Here is a 20,180-nt window from a genome sequence, read left to right as displayed (position 1 = left end):
TGTATTTCTGAGGTGTCCTTTGTAATTTCATTCATCAGTCTTACAATGCAGGGAATATTTACTACTTCCATTGTAGAGGTGATGTGTTTTCAGCAAAGAGATGGTAAATAACTTCCTCAAGGTCACAGAGATAGTAAGTTGGTGGAGCAATTTCAATTCAAGGAAGATCTCATTTTATAAATCACGTCTCTATATGTACTTTGGAAGAGTTATATATCAAAAATACTTGTCATTGAAGGAACATGTTAATGATAATAATTGTTATCACTTATTGAAATCCAACTGTGCACAAAGGCATTTCTAAATCTCGTGAAGAATGTGATAGCAGTAACCATATTTATAGAAAGAAAATTAAGGCACATGAGAGTTAGCTGTGACATCAATAAGAAGCATCAGGTCACAGATTTGAGGTTGTTTGGGTTGAAAATCCATGTCTTCATGACTGTTACAGATTTATTAGCATCAAGGGAGTATGGAGATTACCAAAGAAAAGGTCTTCAATTATTTGGCGAAAGTCTTATCAAGGAAGAAATTTGTTTATATTCACAGATTGAAGAAAGGAATTTTAACCAGTGAGTAGGATATAAAAAGAGAGAGATTTATGCTAAATTACAGAAAGTTTGAATGACTACACACATTTAAAATGGAAACAGCCTACTATTTGATGGAGTAAATCACTCTCTTTGGAAAGACTCAACAGGGGGTGATGTTTGTCCACCTAAAGGTGGAATTAAGAGGCGCTGGTTAGCTCAGTCTCTCTCTCATATGCTTCCATTTTCACATCTTCTTTTATCACTCATCTTCCTGATGTTCTCTTACAATTATCAACATGATTAAATTTGGATTGGGCCTACTGGATAATCCAAGATAATCTCCCTATCTCAAGGTCACTCATTTAGTCACATCTGCAAAGTCTCTTTTGCCATGTAAGATGTATATATATATGGGTTCCAGCAATTCTGGAATGGGCGTCTTTGGACTCTATTATTCTGTCTGCCACAGTCCCTATTGCTTAGTAGCTGTCAACCCAGGGACGTTCTCACTTCCTAGAGATTCTCTGCATTCCTCAACACATGACAACTTCCTTCTTCAAGAAAACAATGGGATATCAAATCCTTTTCATGCTTGAAATCTTCTACTTCTTCTTCTTTGATCAGCTGGAGAAAACTCTGTTTTGGGGGGCCTCAAATGATTAGATTAAGAGCATCCAGATAATCTCCTATTTTAAGGTCAATGGAATTTGGACCTTAATTTCATCTGCAAAATCCCTTCACAGTAGCACCTCGATTAGGGTGTGTTTGAATAACTGGGAGAAAGTGTGAATACTTTCCTGGGAATCCTGGAGAAACATTTTAAAGTTCTGTGTGGGGACACTGGAAATGTTCCTCAGGAGAGTGGGCTCTTGCTCTTGATGAATTTGGGACTTAAATGGACCCTCTAGGTAAGTGGCAATGGTAATACCTAGCTTATCTTTCAATATCTTCACTTCTTGCCCAATATTCCTTGGGCATCTGCAAGTATATTTTTATACATTTGAAAAATCAAGTTTTTCTTATGTAATTTCTTTAAGTATTCCTATCCTCTCTCCTATCTATAAACTTCTGTCTTTTATCAACTTTCCTGCATCTACACCAATGTGTACCAAGCTTAGACTTGAAGCATCTCTAGGTATCCTATGAAATGAGCATTCGTAAATAATGATTAGGATCATAATTATGATAATAATAATGATATAAAAGTATTATTTTTAAATATTAATTTAGCTCTATGCTGAGTGTGTTTTTTATGCACATTACTTCTGTTTATATGTTTTTATTTCTTCACATATCATTATTAAGGCTATTATAATACTGATGGAGTCAACATTTATTAGTTATTTGCCATGTGCTAGATTCAATACTAAGCTTACATTCATTACCTGTAACAAATTAAAGGTGTCTACAAATTCTTTTCCACAGAGAGGTGATGTCTATTTCTTCTCTTCTTTAATCTGGAATGGCCAGTGACTGGATCAAGAGAGTTCAGCAAAAGTGATGCTGCCTCATCTACAAGATTAAGTTGTAAAATACTTGGGGTCCTTGAATATTTACTCTGGCAGCACTAAGTCACCATATAAGAGTTCTGACTGAGTTCTGAGTTCTGAGACTGGCATGCTGGAGAGACCATATGTAGGTGCTCTGGTACCAGTCTCAGATGAGGCCAACTTTCCAGTGTTCCCTGCTAAGGCACCCCATATGAGTGCCACCAACTTAGTCTTCTCAACCAGCCAAACTGCTAGCTGAATAGCATCATGTGATGTACAGCAGAAGAATTTCTGAGCTTTTCCTGAACTCCTGACCGAAAAAATCATGATAAGAGTAAAATGGCTCTTGTTAGGCCATTAGATTTTGGCTTGTTTTGTCATGTAGGAATAAATAACTGAGAAATTAGCTTATTTCCTTCTCAGTTTTTAAAAAAATTCTGAAAACTATAATTATTGTTGGTTTCATTTCACAACAAAGAAACTCATGTTCTGAGAGGCTGGATAACTTACCCAAATTTTACAGCAGTAGTAAGTAGTTTCAACTATTATTCAAACTTAGCATCCCAGGTAGGATTCCATGACAGGGGATATGACATTTGAGAAGAATATCAAAGAATTTGGGAGCCATGATTTAAAATTGCCACAATTTGAATCTGTGTGGTTTTACTGAGGGAACTGCATGAAAAATCACTGTGTCCTTGAATAGCTCTTAAATTGGTAGGACATAGAAGGAGACAGAGGGAAAGGGAGAAGATGGTAAACCTTTCATCTGTTCTAAAGGGCAGTCACCAGATTCCACTGTCCTTATCTTTTTTTCTTTGAAGCAGAAGCATTCCATGTTTCTGGACATTATAGTCCCACTTGTGGTTCACCTGAACCTGCACTATTTCCCTGCAAGTGTCCCTGAAGTTGTCCCTAAAGCTTGAATTCGTTCTAGCCCAACAGGCATCAATTACCCCAGCTGAATGTCTTTCCATTTGTAGGGCATCACATCAGAGCAAGATACAATCTCCACAACTCAAGATATCCAGTTCCCTCTTCTCTCTGCCCAATCCTAAGAGATCAAACTCTTGGGGAGAGACAGGAAACAAATAGTCCATCTGTCACATGTTTTGTCCATCCTAGCCCCCTCTTGGCACCAATTATACTTTCCAAAGCTTCTTCATGCTGGAGGCCGGGATGTTCATGGTGGCCATCTTTCATGTAGCTGGAAAATATTTTCTATCCTTTAACATATTTAAATATGTAACCACAGAAAATGTGTAACTTTGTATTGTGTTTTTTAACTAGACGACATCTTATAGCTTATATTGTTTTGCTGGGGTTTTCATACATGTGCTGCATAGGATTCCAAAGTATGATTGCCATGCTTATTCAGTTATTTCCCTATTAATGTGCCTGTAAGGATAGGATTAACTTGCAAGTGGTCTTTATTAGCTCAATGTTTATTTCCAGTGTCAATTGGAATCAAGATACTAACTCTCGTTCAAGATGAAAATGAAATATAGCTATATAATGATTTATAATGTGCCGTTTAAAGTGCAGAAACCTCACCAGAATCCCCTATACTGGCATGTTTCCATAATTCATTGGAAATTTACAGATTGATGGTCTGCAACTGGATTATATAGCCTGGCTTTGTCTCTGTTACCAACGGTGTATAATTGCCCTTTCAGTAAACCCATGCCTTTGTTTCTGTGACACTGTGATATCTGCACTTACCTTGGTGGTTTGTAATTTGAAGATAACACATGTCCTGGTCTTTAAGAGAAGTATTTGAACACGCCTGGATGTCTTGGATCCCTGTGACATTTTCCTATACTTTATTTCTCCCTCTGTACTGCATCCTCTATCATTTAAAAGCCTACTATAAGCATATTTTTTGCTCACTTTTAGAATTTTAAAGTGATTTAGTAAAGAAAAAAAAGTCTATCTGACACCTACAAGGGATGGTACCATTTCTACCCAAATTGTTCTTTGGAAAACATATCTGTCCTCTCTCTCAAGGCATTAGCCATTGATCTTCATTTTATGGTAGAATTCCATCTGGTGTCTTGTTTATCATTTAATGCTGGTATCTTACACAGTCCTTGGCCTAAATCATTCAGTAAAGATTTGACTAATTAATTAATTTGTGACACCTAGGTGGAAAGTGCCTATAAAAATCTTTCAGATTCACTAATCTGACATTTGGACTCTTTGCCTCTTCTGTTTTCTCCTGAGGGGCACCAAAGTGTAGCATAGGAGTCATTGGGACTTTCCGAGATTTGTTGCTCAATGTCCTAGGACAGGGTCTCCAGTCTTTTTGATCATTTGGTGTGCTGTTATTTTTATTTTATTTTATTTTTAAAAAATATTTTACCGAGGTCATAATGGTTTATTACATTGTGAAATAATCAGGTGTACATTATTATTTATCAGTTTTTGAATAGACTGCCTTGTGCTCACCACCAATAGGCTAATTTTTATCCATCACCATATATATGTGCTCCTTTACCCCTTTGCCTTACCCCCAGCCCCCTTCCCCTCTGGTAACCACTAATCTGTTCTCCTTGTCCATGTGTTTGTTTATCTTTGACATATGAGTGAAATTGTGGTGTTTGTTTTTCTCTGTCTGGCTTATTTCACTTAACATAATACCCTCAAGTTCCATCCATTTTGTTGCAAATGGGACGATTTTTTCTTTTGTTATGATTGAGTAGTGTTACGTTGTATATATACCACATCTTTTTCATCCATTCATCAGTTGATGATCACTTAGGTTGCTTCCTTGTCTTGGCTCTTATGAATAATTCTGGATGACATAGGGGTGCATAAATCTCTTTGAATTGTTGATTTCCAGTTCCCTGGATAAATGCCCAGTAGTGGAATAGTTGCATCGTGTGGTATTTCTATTTTTAATGTTTTGAGAAATCTCCATACTGTTTTCCATAGCGGCTGCACCAATTTGCATTCCTACCAGCAGTGTATGAGGGTTCCCTTTTCTCCACATCCTCTCCAACATTTATTTTTTTTCGTATTTTTAATTATAGCCATTCTAACAGACGTAGGGTGAAATCTTATTGTAGTTTGATTTGCATTTCCTTAACAATTAGTGCTGTTGAACATCTTTTCATGTACCTGTTGGCCATCTGTATAACTGATTTGGGAAAATGTTCATATCCTCTGCCCATTTTTTGATCAAGTTGTTTGTTTTGTTGTTGTTATGTTCTTTATATATTTTGGAGATTAACCCCTTGTAGGAGATGATTTGCAAATATTTTCTCCCACTTGGCCATTTGTCTTTTTCTTTTATTCATGGTTTACTTTGACTTGCAGAAGCTCTTTAGTCTGATAGAGTCCCATTTGTTTATTTTTTGTTTTGTTTCCCATGCCTGAGTAGACATGATATTTGAAAAGGTTCTTCTAAGACTGATGTCAAGGAGTGTACTGCCTATATTTTCTTCAAGGAGTTTTGGGTTTCAGGTCTTGAGTTCAAGTCCTTAACACATTTTGAGTTAATTTTTGTGTGAGGCATAAGGTAACAGTCTACTTTCACTCTTTTGCATGTAGCTCTTCAGTTTTCCCACCACCATTTATTGAAGAGACTTTCCTTTCTCCATTGTATGTTCTTGGCTCCTTTGTGAAAGATTAGCTGTGCATAGATGTATGCTTTATTTCTGTGCTTTCAATTATGTTCCATTGATCTATGTGTCTGTTATTGTGCCAGTACTGTGCTGTTTTGATTACTATATTGTTGTAGTGCTTTTCGAAGTCAGAGATTTTGGTGCTTCCAGCTTTGTTCTTTTTTCTAGGGATTGCTTTTGCTATTTGGGGGTCTTTTCTTATTCCATATAAATTTTAGGATTCTGTGTTCCATTTCCATGAAGAAGGTCATTAGGATTCTGATTGGTATTGCATTGAATCTTCAGATTGATTTAAGTAATATAGACATTTTAACTGTTTATTCTTCCAATCCATGTGTATGGGATATGTTTTTATTTCTTTATGTCATCTTCGATTGCTTTCAATAATGTCTCATAGTTTTCAATGTATAGGTCTTTCACCTTCTTGGTTAAGTTTGTTCCTAGATATTTTATTCTTTTTGGTGTGATTGTAAATGGAATTGTGCTCCTAAGTTCTCATTCTCCTAGTTTGTTACTAGAATATAAATTTGCAACTGATCTTTGTATATTTATTTTGTATCCTGCAACTTTGCTGTAGTTATTGATTATTTCTAATACTTTTCTGATGGATTCTTTAGGGTTTTCTATATATAGAATCATGTAATCTGCAAACAGCAAGAGTTTCACTTCTTCCTTTTGAATTTTGATACCTTTTGTTTCTTTTTCTTGCCTAACTCTTCTGGTGCAAAACTCCAGCACTATGCCAAATAGGAATGGCACGAGTGGGCACCCTTGTCTTGTTCCTATTCCCAGATGTATGGCTTTCAGTTGTTCACTGTTGAATATGATGTTGGCTGTAGGTTTGTCGTGTATGGTTTTTATTATGTTGCGATACTTTCCTTCCATACCCATTTTATTGAGAGGTTTTTTTTTTTTAATCATAAATAGATGTTGGATCTTGTCAAATGTTTTCTCTGCATCTATTGAGATGACCATGTGATTTTTACTCCTCATTTTGTTAATGTGGTGTATCTCATTGATTGATTTGTGGATGTTGAACTATCCCTGCACCCCTGTTAAAATCCCAGTTGATCATGGTGTATGATCCTTTTAATGTACGGCTATGTTTGGCTTGTCAATGTTTTGTTAAAGATTTTTGCATCTATGTTCATCAGTGATATTGGCTTGTAATTTTCCATCTGTGTGCTGTTGCTGTCTGGTTTTGGGATCAGAGTGATGTTAGCCTCAGAGAATGAGTTAGGAAGCATTCCATCTTCTTCAATATTTTGGAATAGTTTGAGATAGACAGGAATTAAATCTTTGAGGAATGTTAGGCAGGATTCTCCAGAGAAGTCATCTGGTCTTGGGCTTTGGTTTTTTGGAGGTTTTTGATTATTATTTCAACCTCTTTACTTGTGGTATAGCCATACAATGGAATATTGTTCAGACTTATAAATTACTGTAATTCTGATACATCTTGCAACATGGTTATACCTTGAAAGAGTTATGCAACGTGAGATAAACCAGACACAAAAGGATAAGTATTACATGATTCCACTTAGATTAAGTACCTAGAATAGGCAAATTCATAGAGACAGAAAATAAATACAGATTTCCAGGGGCTGAGGGTGGGAAAATGGGGAGTTAGTGTTTAATGGGGACAAGAGTTTCTGTTTTAAATGATCAAAAAGTTCTGGAAATGGATAGTGGTTATGGTTGCACAGCATTGTGAATGTACTTAATGCCACAGAACAATATATTTAAAAAATAGTTAAAATGGTAAAGTTTGCTATATATATATCTAAATATCTCCAAAATAAAAAAATCAATAAAAATAGAATATAATAAAACTGTTGTAATTTTCTTTTAAAAGTACATTCTCAGGTTCTTCCCCTGGAGATTCTGATTACATAAGTCTGAGATAATGTGGGAAGCTATATATTAACAAAAGCCTCAGTTGATAGTTTTGATAAAGCAAAAATGGTGAAACAGTGCCCTAAAGTAATGGTTCTCAAAGTATTGTCATGGGGAACAGAAAAATTTGGAATTTATAAAAAATCCAAAGAAACATATCCAAACCCAGATCTACTGAGATAGAAACTAGAAACTTGAGGGTGGGACCCAGAAATCTGTGTTTTAACAAATCCTCAAGATCATCCTGGTGAAGGCTAAAGTTTGAGAAGCAGTACCCTAGTGAATCCTGGGGCCCTTTGTTACTCAGCCATCTTCCTGAGGAGGAAACTACTAGTCAGAAAACGCTGACACTTGTCCCCAAGAGGAGATCCAAGGAAGACTGGAATTTTTCTTCCCAGAGGAAAAAGACCCAGGAGACAGGAATCACAGCTGGCCCTACCATTAGTCTCCCAGTGATAAGTTGTTGGCAGGTCAGAGACCCCTTCCTGTGTGGTACCTGCCCTTGAGGAGTCAAACTGATCAGAGAATAAAACATTCATTGATTAACTTATCTAACAAGTTTCACAGGGAATTCAGACCCTAGGGCCACAACACTTTTAACACATCAACTTATAGTCGCCACAGGTCCCTTGTGGCAGGTTCAAGACACTCATGCCTTCCTGCCATGAGAAATCAGCTAGACCCTGTGCCTCATGTCTGGCTCTGTATCTCTGCTCTTTTGGGAGACAGACCTTCTTTCTGAATCACCCATACTCCATGAAAGAGGAAGATTCAGAGGACCTTGTTCCTTTGGTGGGTCCACATTGCCAAATCTGCATAGTCCAGTAAGTGTTGTTGGAAATAGGAAAGGAGGCAGCTGAGTGGAAAGGGCATTGACTATTGTTAAGCACAGAGCATGGGAAACCCAATTATGTCTGTGGAGGATGAGCTCTTCTGGCTAATTACTTGCAAGGGTGAATGGCTAGACTCCGTTTGAAGTTGCCATTACATATGAGATTTTACCTCACTTGTATATTTGTAGTGGACGGTTGGTGGAGATTATAGGGAAGGGGAATAAGAGGCTAAACCCAGCCCAATCTTTGACACCATAGCACTCCCAGGATCACACAGTCTAGTGATACACCTACCAGTCTGAGTCATACAAATGGATGCTACCAGATACTGATAGAGCTTTATGTTCTTCATAGTGAAGCCTTTATCTTTTCTTGTTCTTTTCTCCTGTTACCTGGCCCCAGAGCTCCAGAGCTTCCATCTTCACTCAGCCTAGAGAAATCTTTCTGAATTCTTCTCTGTCACTGTCATTTACTTGGAAACATCTCTGTTTCTCCTAAAGGATCTTTTCTTCCCCCTCCTTCTGCACCCTTACCCACGGTTCTTCTTAAAAAACTTCAAGAGAGAAGGATCTGTGTCCCTTGGTGTCTAGGGCTGTAGTGTATAAAGACTGGGGTAGGGTGGGTGAGAGAGGGAAAGTGAAGGACACAGGAGAGTCCAACATCCAGTCCCATTTTGATAACCCACTCAATCTGTGAACATTCTGTGGAACGTTGAAACTCACGTGTCCCTTCCCCATAGTTGATCTTAATTCTTCCTGGGTGTCAGGTAAGCCGGGATATGGAATCATTAGCAAGATATAGGAATCATTTCTTCACTTTTCTGGCCTTTGTTACTCTTCCTTAAAACAAGTGGATTTGTTCCTTCAACTCTAATGATGTGAGGGTTCCCAACAAATCCTATTTTCCCTTAGTTTTGTCTGCCTTAAATCCATCTTTCACTCCATGCACCAGGGAAAATTGTGGTATGGTGATTTGATCATAGCCCCCATCCTTTATCCATTATCCATTTTAAGGTTCCCAAGATGTGGTCCCTGCCCAGCTCTCCAACTTCATTCTTAATCATTCCCATCTCTCACTTTGTGATTCAGCATATTGCTAAGAGCATTCTTTCCTATGATACTTCTTGCTTATGAGCCTTTTTCCCTTCCTCTCTTCTCTGCCAGGAAAACCTCTACTCAATCATCCACCTAAATACCTCCTTATCCAGCTCCAAGAATCCCTCACTGACTCCACTCCATGCTAGATGTGGGACTCCTCTCTGTACTCTTCTCTTCTGATTGTGACTGCTTTTATCTTAGCATTTAATTCACTGTATTACAATGACTAGTTTTTGCATCAATCTCTACCTCTAGAAGGTGGCCTCCTTGAGGACAAAGACGATACCATTGTTATTTGTATCCCCAACAGCTAGCACTTAGACTGTCCCAAAGAAACCCTTCTTGCAGAATGGCTTCCAGGGCTTTTTCAGTGACTACAAGTCTGTTTCAATTCTTCTCTACTTCCTGGCATGGCTCAACAAAATTGACACTATACGCTAGAAACAGAATAGGACATATTTATTTTGTGCATGGATAAGAGGGGAAGTGTCAGTGACAAATGGCTGTATCCTCCACTTCTAATTTCTAACGTCTGGTCCTAAGGTAAAAGGTTTCTAATGTGTAGGAGACTTCTTCCTAAGTGAATGTTATTATTCATAATTTCATGACCCATTTGAATCACAATTCAGCCACTGCTGCAAATCCAGGTGGGACTTTATGAAAGAAGTAATTACTGCAGTAGATTTGAATTCTCAAAACCTAAGCACAAACCCTGCAGCAGCCAGACTCCCAGCCTTGCCCTTCAGAACAAGATTGATTCTCACTGTTTCCTCTCCTTCAAGTCCACTTTCTCACTAACTATTTTTCATTCTGTCAATCTGTTTATTGGCTTGAGGGGGCAATATTTGACCATTCTATGAATAAAACAATTTCTCAGGCCAAATAATTACTTACTTACTTTCACCAAACACAATCACTTTCTAAACCTTGAAAGTTTGCATGGACTGTACATCTCTTTCTTGAGAGAAGAAATTTGAAGCTGACAACACATTCCACTTCACAGGCTGACTCTCTTTTAACCATCCCTCCAATCAGCAATCCATGAAAAGAATTTTAAGTACTATTTTCTATGGTGTACATTAAATAATTGTAAGAAGAAAGACATTCCACCAGGATGTTTACATATGATCCCAAAAGGATGAGAGTCAGACACCAGGTAATTCTCAGAATCACACTGGGGAGGAAGAGAGGGGGCATCTGTTCAGTGTCTGCCCATCTTTTGGCTCTCTCCTTTCCAGGGCCTGAGGATCCTGTAAGCAGAAGTAAAGGAATGAGCATCTTTATCCACTTTCATGCTAATTCTCTCTCCTGGAAAGTGGATCTTCAAGTGTTTGAGGAGAGAGCACAAAAGAGTCAGTCTCCTCATTCATGGATGGAAAGTAGTAATCAGTTTCACATGCAAGTTAAAGGACTGAGAATATGAATGTTGAGGGACTTCCAGTAGGGTACACGGAAGATGATGAGTGTTCTCATTTATAATCCCAGAAAAGTAACTGTTTGACAATTAATCCTTTATGAAATTTCTTGTAAGTGTGTTATTTCCCCATTTAGTCTCTCAGCTACCTCCTGTTTGTGCCTTTAGATAATTGAGACAGAAAGTCAAGGACATACATGTAGGTATTTCAGGCAAAGGCTGCAGAAAAGCAGTTGCAGATGCTTCTATAGGTAAAGATCCCAGGTGAGAGAGTGGGTAGATACAAGAGCAGGAGAAAATAGGGTAAATTTTTGGCACCGGGGAGAGGCCAACATTAAAAATGAGGGTTGAGAGGAGATCCTCGGCATTTAAAGAGCAGAAAGTTTATGCTGCCTTTTTGCCTGCTCTTCTAATTTTCTTCCGTCAACATCTTATTTCTTTTATCCTCTCCATGTATTACCTCCTTGAGGGTAAGGGTTGCTGAAAGTTTTGGAGTGATAGCCACAAAGGAACTATTTGATGAGCTGCAACAATGGAAAAATATTGGTTTGTGTGCTCATCCATTTATTAATTCTGCCACCAAACCAATATGGAGAGTCTCTTGTGTGCTAAGAACTTAGCTAGTATTGAGACCCGAGGAGGTCAGGAATCACCTAATAGGTGAGAACTGTTCCAAGTGTAAAATTACAGGTAGGCATCAAGAGAAGAAAATAGAGAAAGGTTTAGGCAGAGGGAGTATGTCTTGAAAAATTGCAGACATGAGTGTATGACCCATTTGGGCAAAGGGAAGCTTTTCAGAGTGATAAGAATTTAGGGTAAAAGGTAAGAATTGCAGAGAAATAAGGTCAGAGGGTCATAGTGGAGCCATGATACACCAAGGAGTTTGAATGCTTTCAGGTGGTAGCAGGAAGGTGTTCTAAGGGTTTTAGGTAGGTAAGTGATAAAATCAGATTTTCCTCTTGGAAATATCAGTCAGGTGGCTGTGTATGGGAATTGAAGATGAGGCTGGAGACCAAGAAGGAAGCCCTGCCATAGATCTAGTAAGAAATAAAATTATTTTCTTTTTTTCCAATGCAATCGATGCCATGAACATGCACAGCACACTGCAGGGAAGACCCAGAGTCATGGGTATTTCCCATGCACTTTCTTCTGTTTTGCTCAATATAACAAATTGGAACACAAGAAGGCAAGCCACTCTCTTTAAGAGTCAAGAGAATCTTTTACAAACTATCATACTTTAAAGATGTGTCATGACAATTTGTTTAGAATACCTCTCAACTGATCAGAAACCACTAGAGGTGATGCAAACTGCTCATCCCCCAAAGGGTAAGGACAAAGATGCTCATCCATAGTTAGACAATTTGCACATTATATGGTCATTTTTATCATTCCAGAGATGCTATCTGGTTTGGTTTTTATATCTAAGGAAATGGACAGTGATGACAGCCAATGGTGGCCTTTTTCCTCTCTAGTTAGGGGCTTTACAAAATACTACACAAAAAATACTTCTAACAAGGCAAAACAGAACACTGAAGGTCATTTTATGATCTTATGCTGTTCCTTGTCACTGGTTACATGACTCATTCCTCTTTTTCTGGGTACAGGAGCTTCAGGACACGGAGTGGAGAGAGTCAGAGAGTAGGTGGGCTCAACGTGACTGCCCCCATCTTCTCAGTCCCTTGCTAAGCATCACCTTAGTGTGAGTGCCAGTTCTGACGCTAATTCTTTCAGGCTTATATGTAAACATCCTGCTGTAATTTATCTCTGCCTCCAATATTTAATGAGCACCATAATAGATTTTACTCAGACTTCAGACTGGAGCAGAAAAGGAGCAAAACTCACTTTCTTGATGAAGCAGTTTAATTTGGAACAGAATTTCCAAGGCAGCCTGGTGCAAAGATTTTCCCTCAAAATACTCAAAATGTGTGAATTCACTCAAGTGTAGTAATAGTGAAAGAGGATCAGAGACTAGCTTGATGGAGAGCACATTAGGAGAATTTAAATGGGTGGTCAGGGAAGGCATTAATTAATTAATTAATTAATCTATTTTAGTAAGATTATCCCTGAGCTAACATCCACTGCCAATTCTCCTCTTTTTGCTGAGGAAGATTGGCCCTGAGCTAACATCTTTCACCATAGTCCTCTACTTTATACGTGGTATGCCTGCCACAGCATGGCTTGATAAATGGTGCATGGGTCCACACCCAGGATCTGAACTGGTGAACCCAGGGCTGCCAAAGCAGTGTGTGAACTTAATCACTATGCCACTGGGCTGGCCCCAGGAAAGGGGTTATTAAGTGCTGATATTTAGGTGAAATGTTGAGAAGGAATGGGGAAGAAAATTCTAGGCAGAGAGAAGAATGATTGCAATGGTATAGAGGCTGAAAAGAACATGGTCTGTTTGAAGAAACACAAAAAAGCCAGTATATCTAGACAAATGGTTCTCAAACTTAGTATGCAATGGAATCACCTGATTGGCTTATTAAACTACAGACAGCTGGGTTCCAGCCACAGATCTTTTGATTCAGAAAGTCTTGGGTGAGGATTGAAAATTTGCATTTATATGTTCCCAGGTGTTGTTGATGGTGCTGGTCCAGGGACTAAGGAGGGAGCTGAAAAGGGACAGTAGAGACTAAATAATGAAGGATTATAAACCCTAGCAGGGAGTTCAAATTTTATTCTAGGAGTAACAGATAATGATTGGAAGGTTTTACTCATAGAAATCACAAATTTTCATTACACCTAAAAAAATCAATGTGGCTGCCACATAAAGGGAGGGAAACTGAATATTGAGAAGCCATTTAGGACACTCTTGCAAGAGCAAAATTTTTATATAGACTGTTTCTGGAGAATGGGAAAAGCAAGTATTGAAGCTGAGGCAGTGCTGTTCAAATCATTTAATTGTTTTGGAAAAAAGAAACGAGGATCTAAAATGACAGAATTTGCAGAGACCTGACTTGGAATGGAATTGGTCTCTCATCTGAAAATGTGAACAGCTATATGCTAGAGAATTTTGACAGTGGAAACAAGAAAAGAGTTATGCAGTATGTCTGCTAGCATGAAGTTAAAGCACCTTCCACTAGTTGGTGTCACCTATCTCTTTATTCTAATGGACAAGCCTTGGACTGTTCCTCAGTTCTTCAGAAACCTCCTCTTCCCAGAAGGGCAGGAATATCCTCAGTGTTAAACACTTAGGTCATCCCCATGCTCAATGCCTTCAAAATCTAGTGAACAAAAGAATCTAGGGGACCTGGTCAAACTTGTAACAAAATTGGGGTTTGGGGGGGGGTGTTTATGGTTGGACCATTGGCTCTAGAAGTTTTTAAAAATTATTTTATTGAGGTCATATTGGCTTATAACATTGTGTAAATTTCAGGTGTACACTATTATATATTACTTTCTGTACAGTCTGCCGTATTCACCACCAATAGTCTAGTTTTTATCTGTCACCATATATGTGTGACCCTTTATCCTTTCTGCCCTCTCCCAACCTCCTTCCTCTCTGGTAATCACTAATCTATTCTCCTTATCCATTGTTTGCTTATCTTCTACATATGAGTGAAATCATACCGTGTTTGTCTTTGTCTGGCTTACTTTGCTTAGCATTACACCCTCAAGGTCCATCAATGTTGTCACAAATGGCACAATTTTGTCATTTTTATGGCTGAATAGCATTCCATTGTATATATATACACCACATCTTCTTTATTCATTTATCTATTGATGGACAACTTGGGTTACTGCCACATCTTGGCTGTTGTGAATAAGGCTGTGATGAACATAGGGATGCTTAAATCTCTTTGAATTGTTGATTTCATGCTCTTTGGATAAATATCCAGTAGTGGGATACCTGGATCATATGGTGATTCTATTTTTAAGTTTTTGAGAAATCTCCATACTGTTTTCCATAGTGGCTGCACAAGTTTGCATTCCCACCAGCAGTGTATGAGTGTTCCTTTTTCTCTACAATCTCCTCAACATTTGTTATTTTTTTTTCTTGTTAATTTTAGCCATTCTAACAGGTGTAAGGTGATATCTCATTGAAGTTTTGATTTGCATTTCCCTAACAACTAGTGATATTGAACATCTTTTCATGTGCCTGTCAGCCATCTGTATATCTTATTTGTAAAAATGTCTGTTTACATCTTTTGTGCATTTTTTGATCTGGTTTTTTGGTTTTTTGTTGTTGAGTTGTATGAGGTCTTTATATATTTTTGAAATTAACTCCTTGTTGAATATATGTTTTGCAAATATTTTCTCCAAGTTGGTGGGTTGTTTTTTTTTTTGTTTTGTTCATGGTTTACTTGGCCATGCAGAAGCTTTTTTAGTCTGATGTAGTCCCATTTGTTTATTTTTTCATTTGTTTCCCTTGCCTGAGTAGATGTGGCATTTGAAAAGACATTGCTAAGACTGATGTCAAAGAGTGTACTGCCTATATTTTCTTCTATGATTTTTATGGTTTTGGGTCTCACATAGAAATTTGAAGAGGAGATATTTCAGGAGGATGGCAAAGGCCAAATAAATTATTATTCTTTAATCATATGTTATTTACACCCTAGGGTTTAATATTTTTAAATAAACTATTTTGAAGTATAATACACATAAAAAAAGTAAGTTACCTTATTATTTCAAACTATGTACTCCCTTCCCATAAAAAACTTCTGAAACTGAATTTCCAGATTAACTAATATTTTTTATGGGGACCTCCCTGTTGCCCCCAAATTTCTATCCTTTAGTTTATCACCCTTAAATTTTCCCATCATGAAGCTCAGCATTGGGTTTGTAATTCAAAGAACATTGCTGACTATTCAAAGAACTATCTTGGAACTGTCTTTTTTTTTAAGTTAATTTTTATTGAGTTTATCATAGTTTACAATCTTGTGACATTTCAGTTGTACATTATTGTTTGTCAGTGGTGTTGTAGGTGCACCCCTTCTTTAAAAATATTCTCAAATTAATTTTATTAGTAACAAGGTGTCACAGGTCCAGTTCCTTGTGAAGCAGACTCTGAGATGTGATTTGTATGTAGGATGTTTATCAGGCAGTGCTCCTGAAATCAACACATGTGGAAAGGTATACGTGTAGTTGAATTCTTGAAATTTCCCTAGTGATAGGAGTGATTTTGTATTCATGGTGGCCCCTGGTGAAACATACCTGATAGTTTATGCTAATAAGAATACTCAGAATGGGTGTTGGCCATGCCAAAAAGATCACTCACATGATTAAAGGGTTGGAGCTTTGCACCAAGTGATATCAGCCCAATGTCCTGGGAGGGAGGCTGGAAATTGAGTTCAACCATATGGGCAATAATTCAACTAATTGTGTCTATGTAATGAAGGCTCCATAAAAATTCTGGACTTTGAAACTCAGGTGAGCTATCTGGTTTCAATACTCTCTGAGTATTGTCACACATCATAGCCAGGAGGAGGTAATGGGTCTGGGGTCTAGATTCCACAGGGACAGACAAGAACCTTTACATATAGGACCCTCCAGATTCTGCCCTGTGTGTCTCTTCCTTTGGCTGATTCTAATTTGTATCCTTTTGCTATAACAAAACTGTCATCATAAGCACAACACTTTCCTGAGTTATGTGAGTCATTCTTATGCATTATAGAACCTGAGGGAGTCCTCTTAGTTTGAATCATTCCAGCAAATTATTGAATGTGAGGGAGTCTCTGAATTTGTAGACAACTGGTATGAAGTAGGGGTATCCATGGGAAACCCTGAACTTGTGGCTAGTTTCTGAAATGAAGAGAGTCTTGTGGGGACTGTTCCTTCAGACTTTGTACTTTGGAAAACTCTGTAGGAAGGAACGGCAGCGGAAAAAGTCAAGCCAAGTTGAAATCTATCAAAGGCCCCCTAAAACTGCAAGGGAGCTCTGGAGCTAGGATCATCCTTTGGAGTTGTCTGGAATTGGGACAAAGGGGCAAAATGTTTACACCCCTGCATCAGTCATTGGATATGGGCTGCCCCAGGAAGATGGCATGACCTTGGTTAAGGTGGTTCTCTTCAGCTGAGGCAGATCCCTGTAGGACTTAACTGCTGAGGACTGAGTAACACACCAAACATTTGGAGCAACATGTCCCTCATTCCTGACAAGACATTTTTTTTATATTGTGCGAAAATAACATAACATTTACCATCATAACCATTTTTAAGTATACAGTTCTGTGGCATTAAGTACATTCACATTGTTGTGCAAACATCACGACCATCCATCTCCAGAACTCTTTTCATCTCATAAAATTGAAACTCTGACCCCAGAAACACTGACTCCTCATCCTCCTCCTCTAACCTCTGGCACCCATCATTCTACTTTCTGTCTCTATGAATGTGACTCCTCTAGGGAACTCCTAGGACTAGAATCAGAAAGTGTTTGTTTCTGACTATGTAATATGACTGAGGAGACTTTAGACGGAATGGGAAGGAGGCTTATCACGAAAATTTGCAATTGCCTTTGCTCTGGTAGGTCCTCTCACATCTTCTCCTTGGGAATCACACATCCCAGTTAGCCTAGGAAAGTCCCAGTTGATAACTATTTATTCAAAATTAGTATTAATAGTGTCCCATTTCAATTTCAAAATACTACCCTGGTTTGCAAAGGAAATTAAATACTCACCCTACTTGTTCAAGATCATTAAGGAGCAAAAATATTGTAGATGTCTTGGTCCTTAAGGTAGGTTTTAGATCCTCCTAAAATATAGAAAAAAATCATGGGACAAATATAGAAACAATAAATAACAAGAAGGAGAGAGCTATGATTATTTTGTAACGATAGAAACAAGATTCCTCATGGCCAAGTGTCCTGGAAAATGCTAAAGGAAAGTGAGAAGGGTATAGTGATGTCTGATGCATAATCCTGCAGGGGCTATGACTTAAGGAGGGAGTCCAAAATAATCTCCCAAATCCATGAGAGAGATACTAAGAGGGAAAATTGTGTAAAAAAGAAAGCAGATAGATGAGTGGGTATATATACATATTAAGTGACTGAAGATTCAGCATTCCTCATTGTGCGTGTTTGGTTTTGCTGCCTTTTCCAGTCCTTTGAACAAAAAAAGTTAGCACAGATATTGAGCTTAGGCTATTCTGCTGACAATCCTCCACAAGGAATTCTTGATGTCTGTATTCCTCAGGCTGTAGATGAAGGGGTTCAGCATGGGAGTGACCACAGTATACATCACCGAGGCCACTGCTTCCTTCCTCAGAGAAGATGAGACAGTGGAACTGAGGTGCACTCCAAGGCCTGTTCCATAAAATAAGCAAACAACTGACAGGTGAGAGCCACAGGTGGAGAAGGCTTTGTACTTCCCACCTGATGATGAGATGCTCAGTATGGAGGAAATAATTCGAATATAAGAGTAAAGGATCCCTGTGAGTGGAACACCACCAAAGATGGCATCAATAAAATAGATTAATGTGTTATTGGAGGAGGTATCAGAACAGGCAAGTTTGAGGAGTTGAGGGACATTGCAAAAGAAATGAGGAATTTCCACATTTGTGCAGAAGGTAAGCTGTGACATCATCAAGTAGTGCAGCTGGGAGTCCAAAAGGCTGATTAAAAATGACACCAGGACCAACAAACCACAGAGGTGAAGGTTCATAATGACTGGGTAGTGAAGGGGGTGACAAATGGCCACCAACCGGTCATAAGCCATCACAGCCAGGAGTAAATCATCCAAACATCCAAAAAGGAAAAAAAGGGATACCTGAGTTAGGCAGCCTACATAGCTGATGGATTTGCTGTGTGTCTGGAGGTTTGCCAGCATCTTGGGGACTGTAGTGGTGCTGAAACTGATGTCAGCCAATGACAGATTGGACAGGAAGAAGTACATGGGGGTGTGAAGGTGGGAGTCAGAGCTGACAGTCAGGATGATGAGTAAGTTGCCGAGCACAGTGGCCAGGTACATGGACAGGAACAGCCAAAAGAGGAGGGTCTGCATTTTTGGATGATCTGACAGGCCCAGGAGGAGGAATTCTGAGACACGTGTTAGATTCTGTGGTTCCATGTAGATGGGACACTTTTGAAAAGGAAGAGTGTTGAATAAACAAAAACAAGAATACAGACACCCAGCTAAATGTTCATATTTTGGATTCAAGCAATTCACAACTAAAGTATTTACAATTGAGGACTTTACGCACCATTACCTTCAGCAACATTTATCAGTTGCGAATTCTCTTTAGAACTCATTCCTTATTGATGTCTGGGCTATTCACCTGTTTCTATATAGAACCACTTCAGAGCACTGGGCCAAAGAATATTATAAATCAAGGACATTTTGAGTCAACAAATCCATGAACACAGTAAAGTATCTGCCCCATACATTTGAAGGAAAAATATGGAATAAGAAATATCCTTCTCTCTTTAAGAAAAAAAATTCTAATTAAAGGATACTAAGCAGCAGTCAAATGTAATTTATCATGTCCAACACAGTGCAAGAAATGCTCTTGATTTGGAATGTAGCCCTTCAAAAGATAAAACCCCATTAGCTGGATTCTAAATTAAAGTAGAACATTCATATTAAGATAGCGTTTTTGTATGCCAATTATCTTCCTTGGTTTTAATCCTTATTTGATTGTGCGACATTCAGCTTCCATGGATATAAGTATTCACTGATATGTGCGCATTGTCTGGTCAAAGTCTTTTCAAATATAACTGAAATATATATGTATTTGGCCTTGATGGACTCAAAGTTTTGATAAATATGTTTTTTTTAAAGGCACAAAATCATATAGCATCACTGATTCCGAAGATGGTGTCAATTCAAAATGCACCAGTGGTTAAACAATAATTTCATTTTGATAAACTCTCTATTTTTCATTTTCTGCCAGGTTATTTTCTATCAGTGCTACAAAATCTCAGGAAAATAGATGAAGGTAAGCCCACTTTTTGCTGTTTTTGTTTGTAGTGGTTTGGTAAATGTCTTAAATTTGTTTCTAATCCTAAACATTTGCAAAGGGTTGTTTTCTCCTCAGATCTAACATCTTATGAACAGTTGCAATATTTAGAACCAAATCCAGGTTTGAAACCTTAAGTTGGCCTGCTTATCCCAGCATAAGAGCTTTTAAGTCAATCCTTCCTTATAAGAGGTATTGCATTTCTCATAAATTGAGTAACCTGAAGGCAATCAGGTCTTCCTTTCTCCTGGCAGGTCAAAAAATGATTTAATTTGGGGAAAATGCAAATGGAAAAAGAGCAGAGAATACTATTACAAATACCAAGGTAATTTTCTCACTTGTAAAATGTATATATTTATTGAACATGCTTTATCAGGTTGCTATAAAAGTCAAATTAAA

General features: G+C 38.1%; 1 protein-coding gene across 1 annotated transcript; it reads right to left on the bottom strand.

Moving 5' to 3' along the window:
* Positions 1–17,962: 17,962 nt before the first annotated feature.
* On the bottom strand, positions 17,963–18,892 carry OR7E223 (olfactory receptor family 7 subfamily E member 223). The gene has a single exon (NM_001391136.1). The coding sequence runs from the start codon at positions 18,890–18,892 to the stop codon at positions 17,963–17,965; it is 930 nt and encodes a 309-aa protein (NP_001378065.1).
* Positions 18,893–20,180: the final 1,288 nt, after the last annotated feature.

This window comes from Equus caballus, chromosome 7 (genome assembly GCF_041296265.1).
Source record: "Equus caballus isolate H_3958 breed thoroughbred chromosome 7, TB-T2T, whole genome shotgun sequence".
NCBI classification, from domain to species: Eukaryota; Metazoa; Chordata; class Mammalia; order Perissodactyla; family Equidae; genus Equus; species Equus caballus.
The sequence above is the reverse complement of the archived record's forward strand: the minus strand, read 5'-3'. Positions and strand labels throughout refer to the sequence as shown.

Coding starts and splice junctions, on each gene's coding strand:
- OR7E223 (NM_001391136.1), bottom strand. CDS start 18,892: ATGGAACCACAGAATCTAACACGTGTCTCAGAATTCCTCCTCCTGGGC.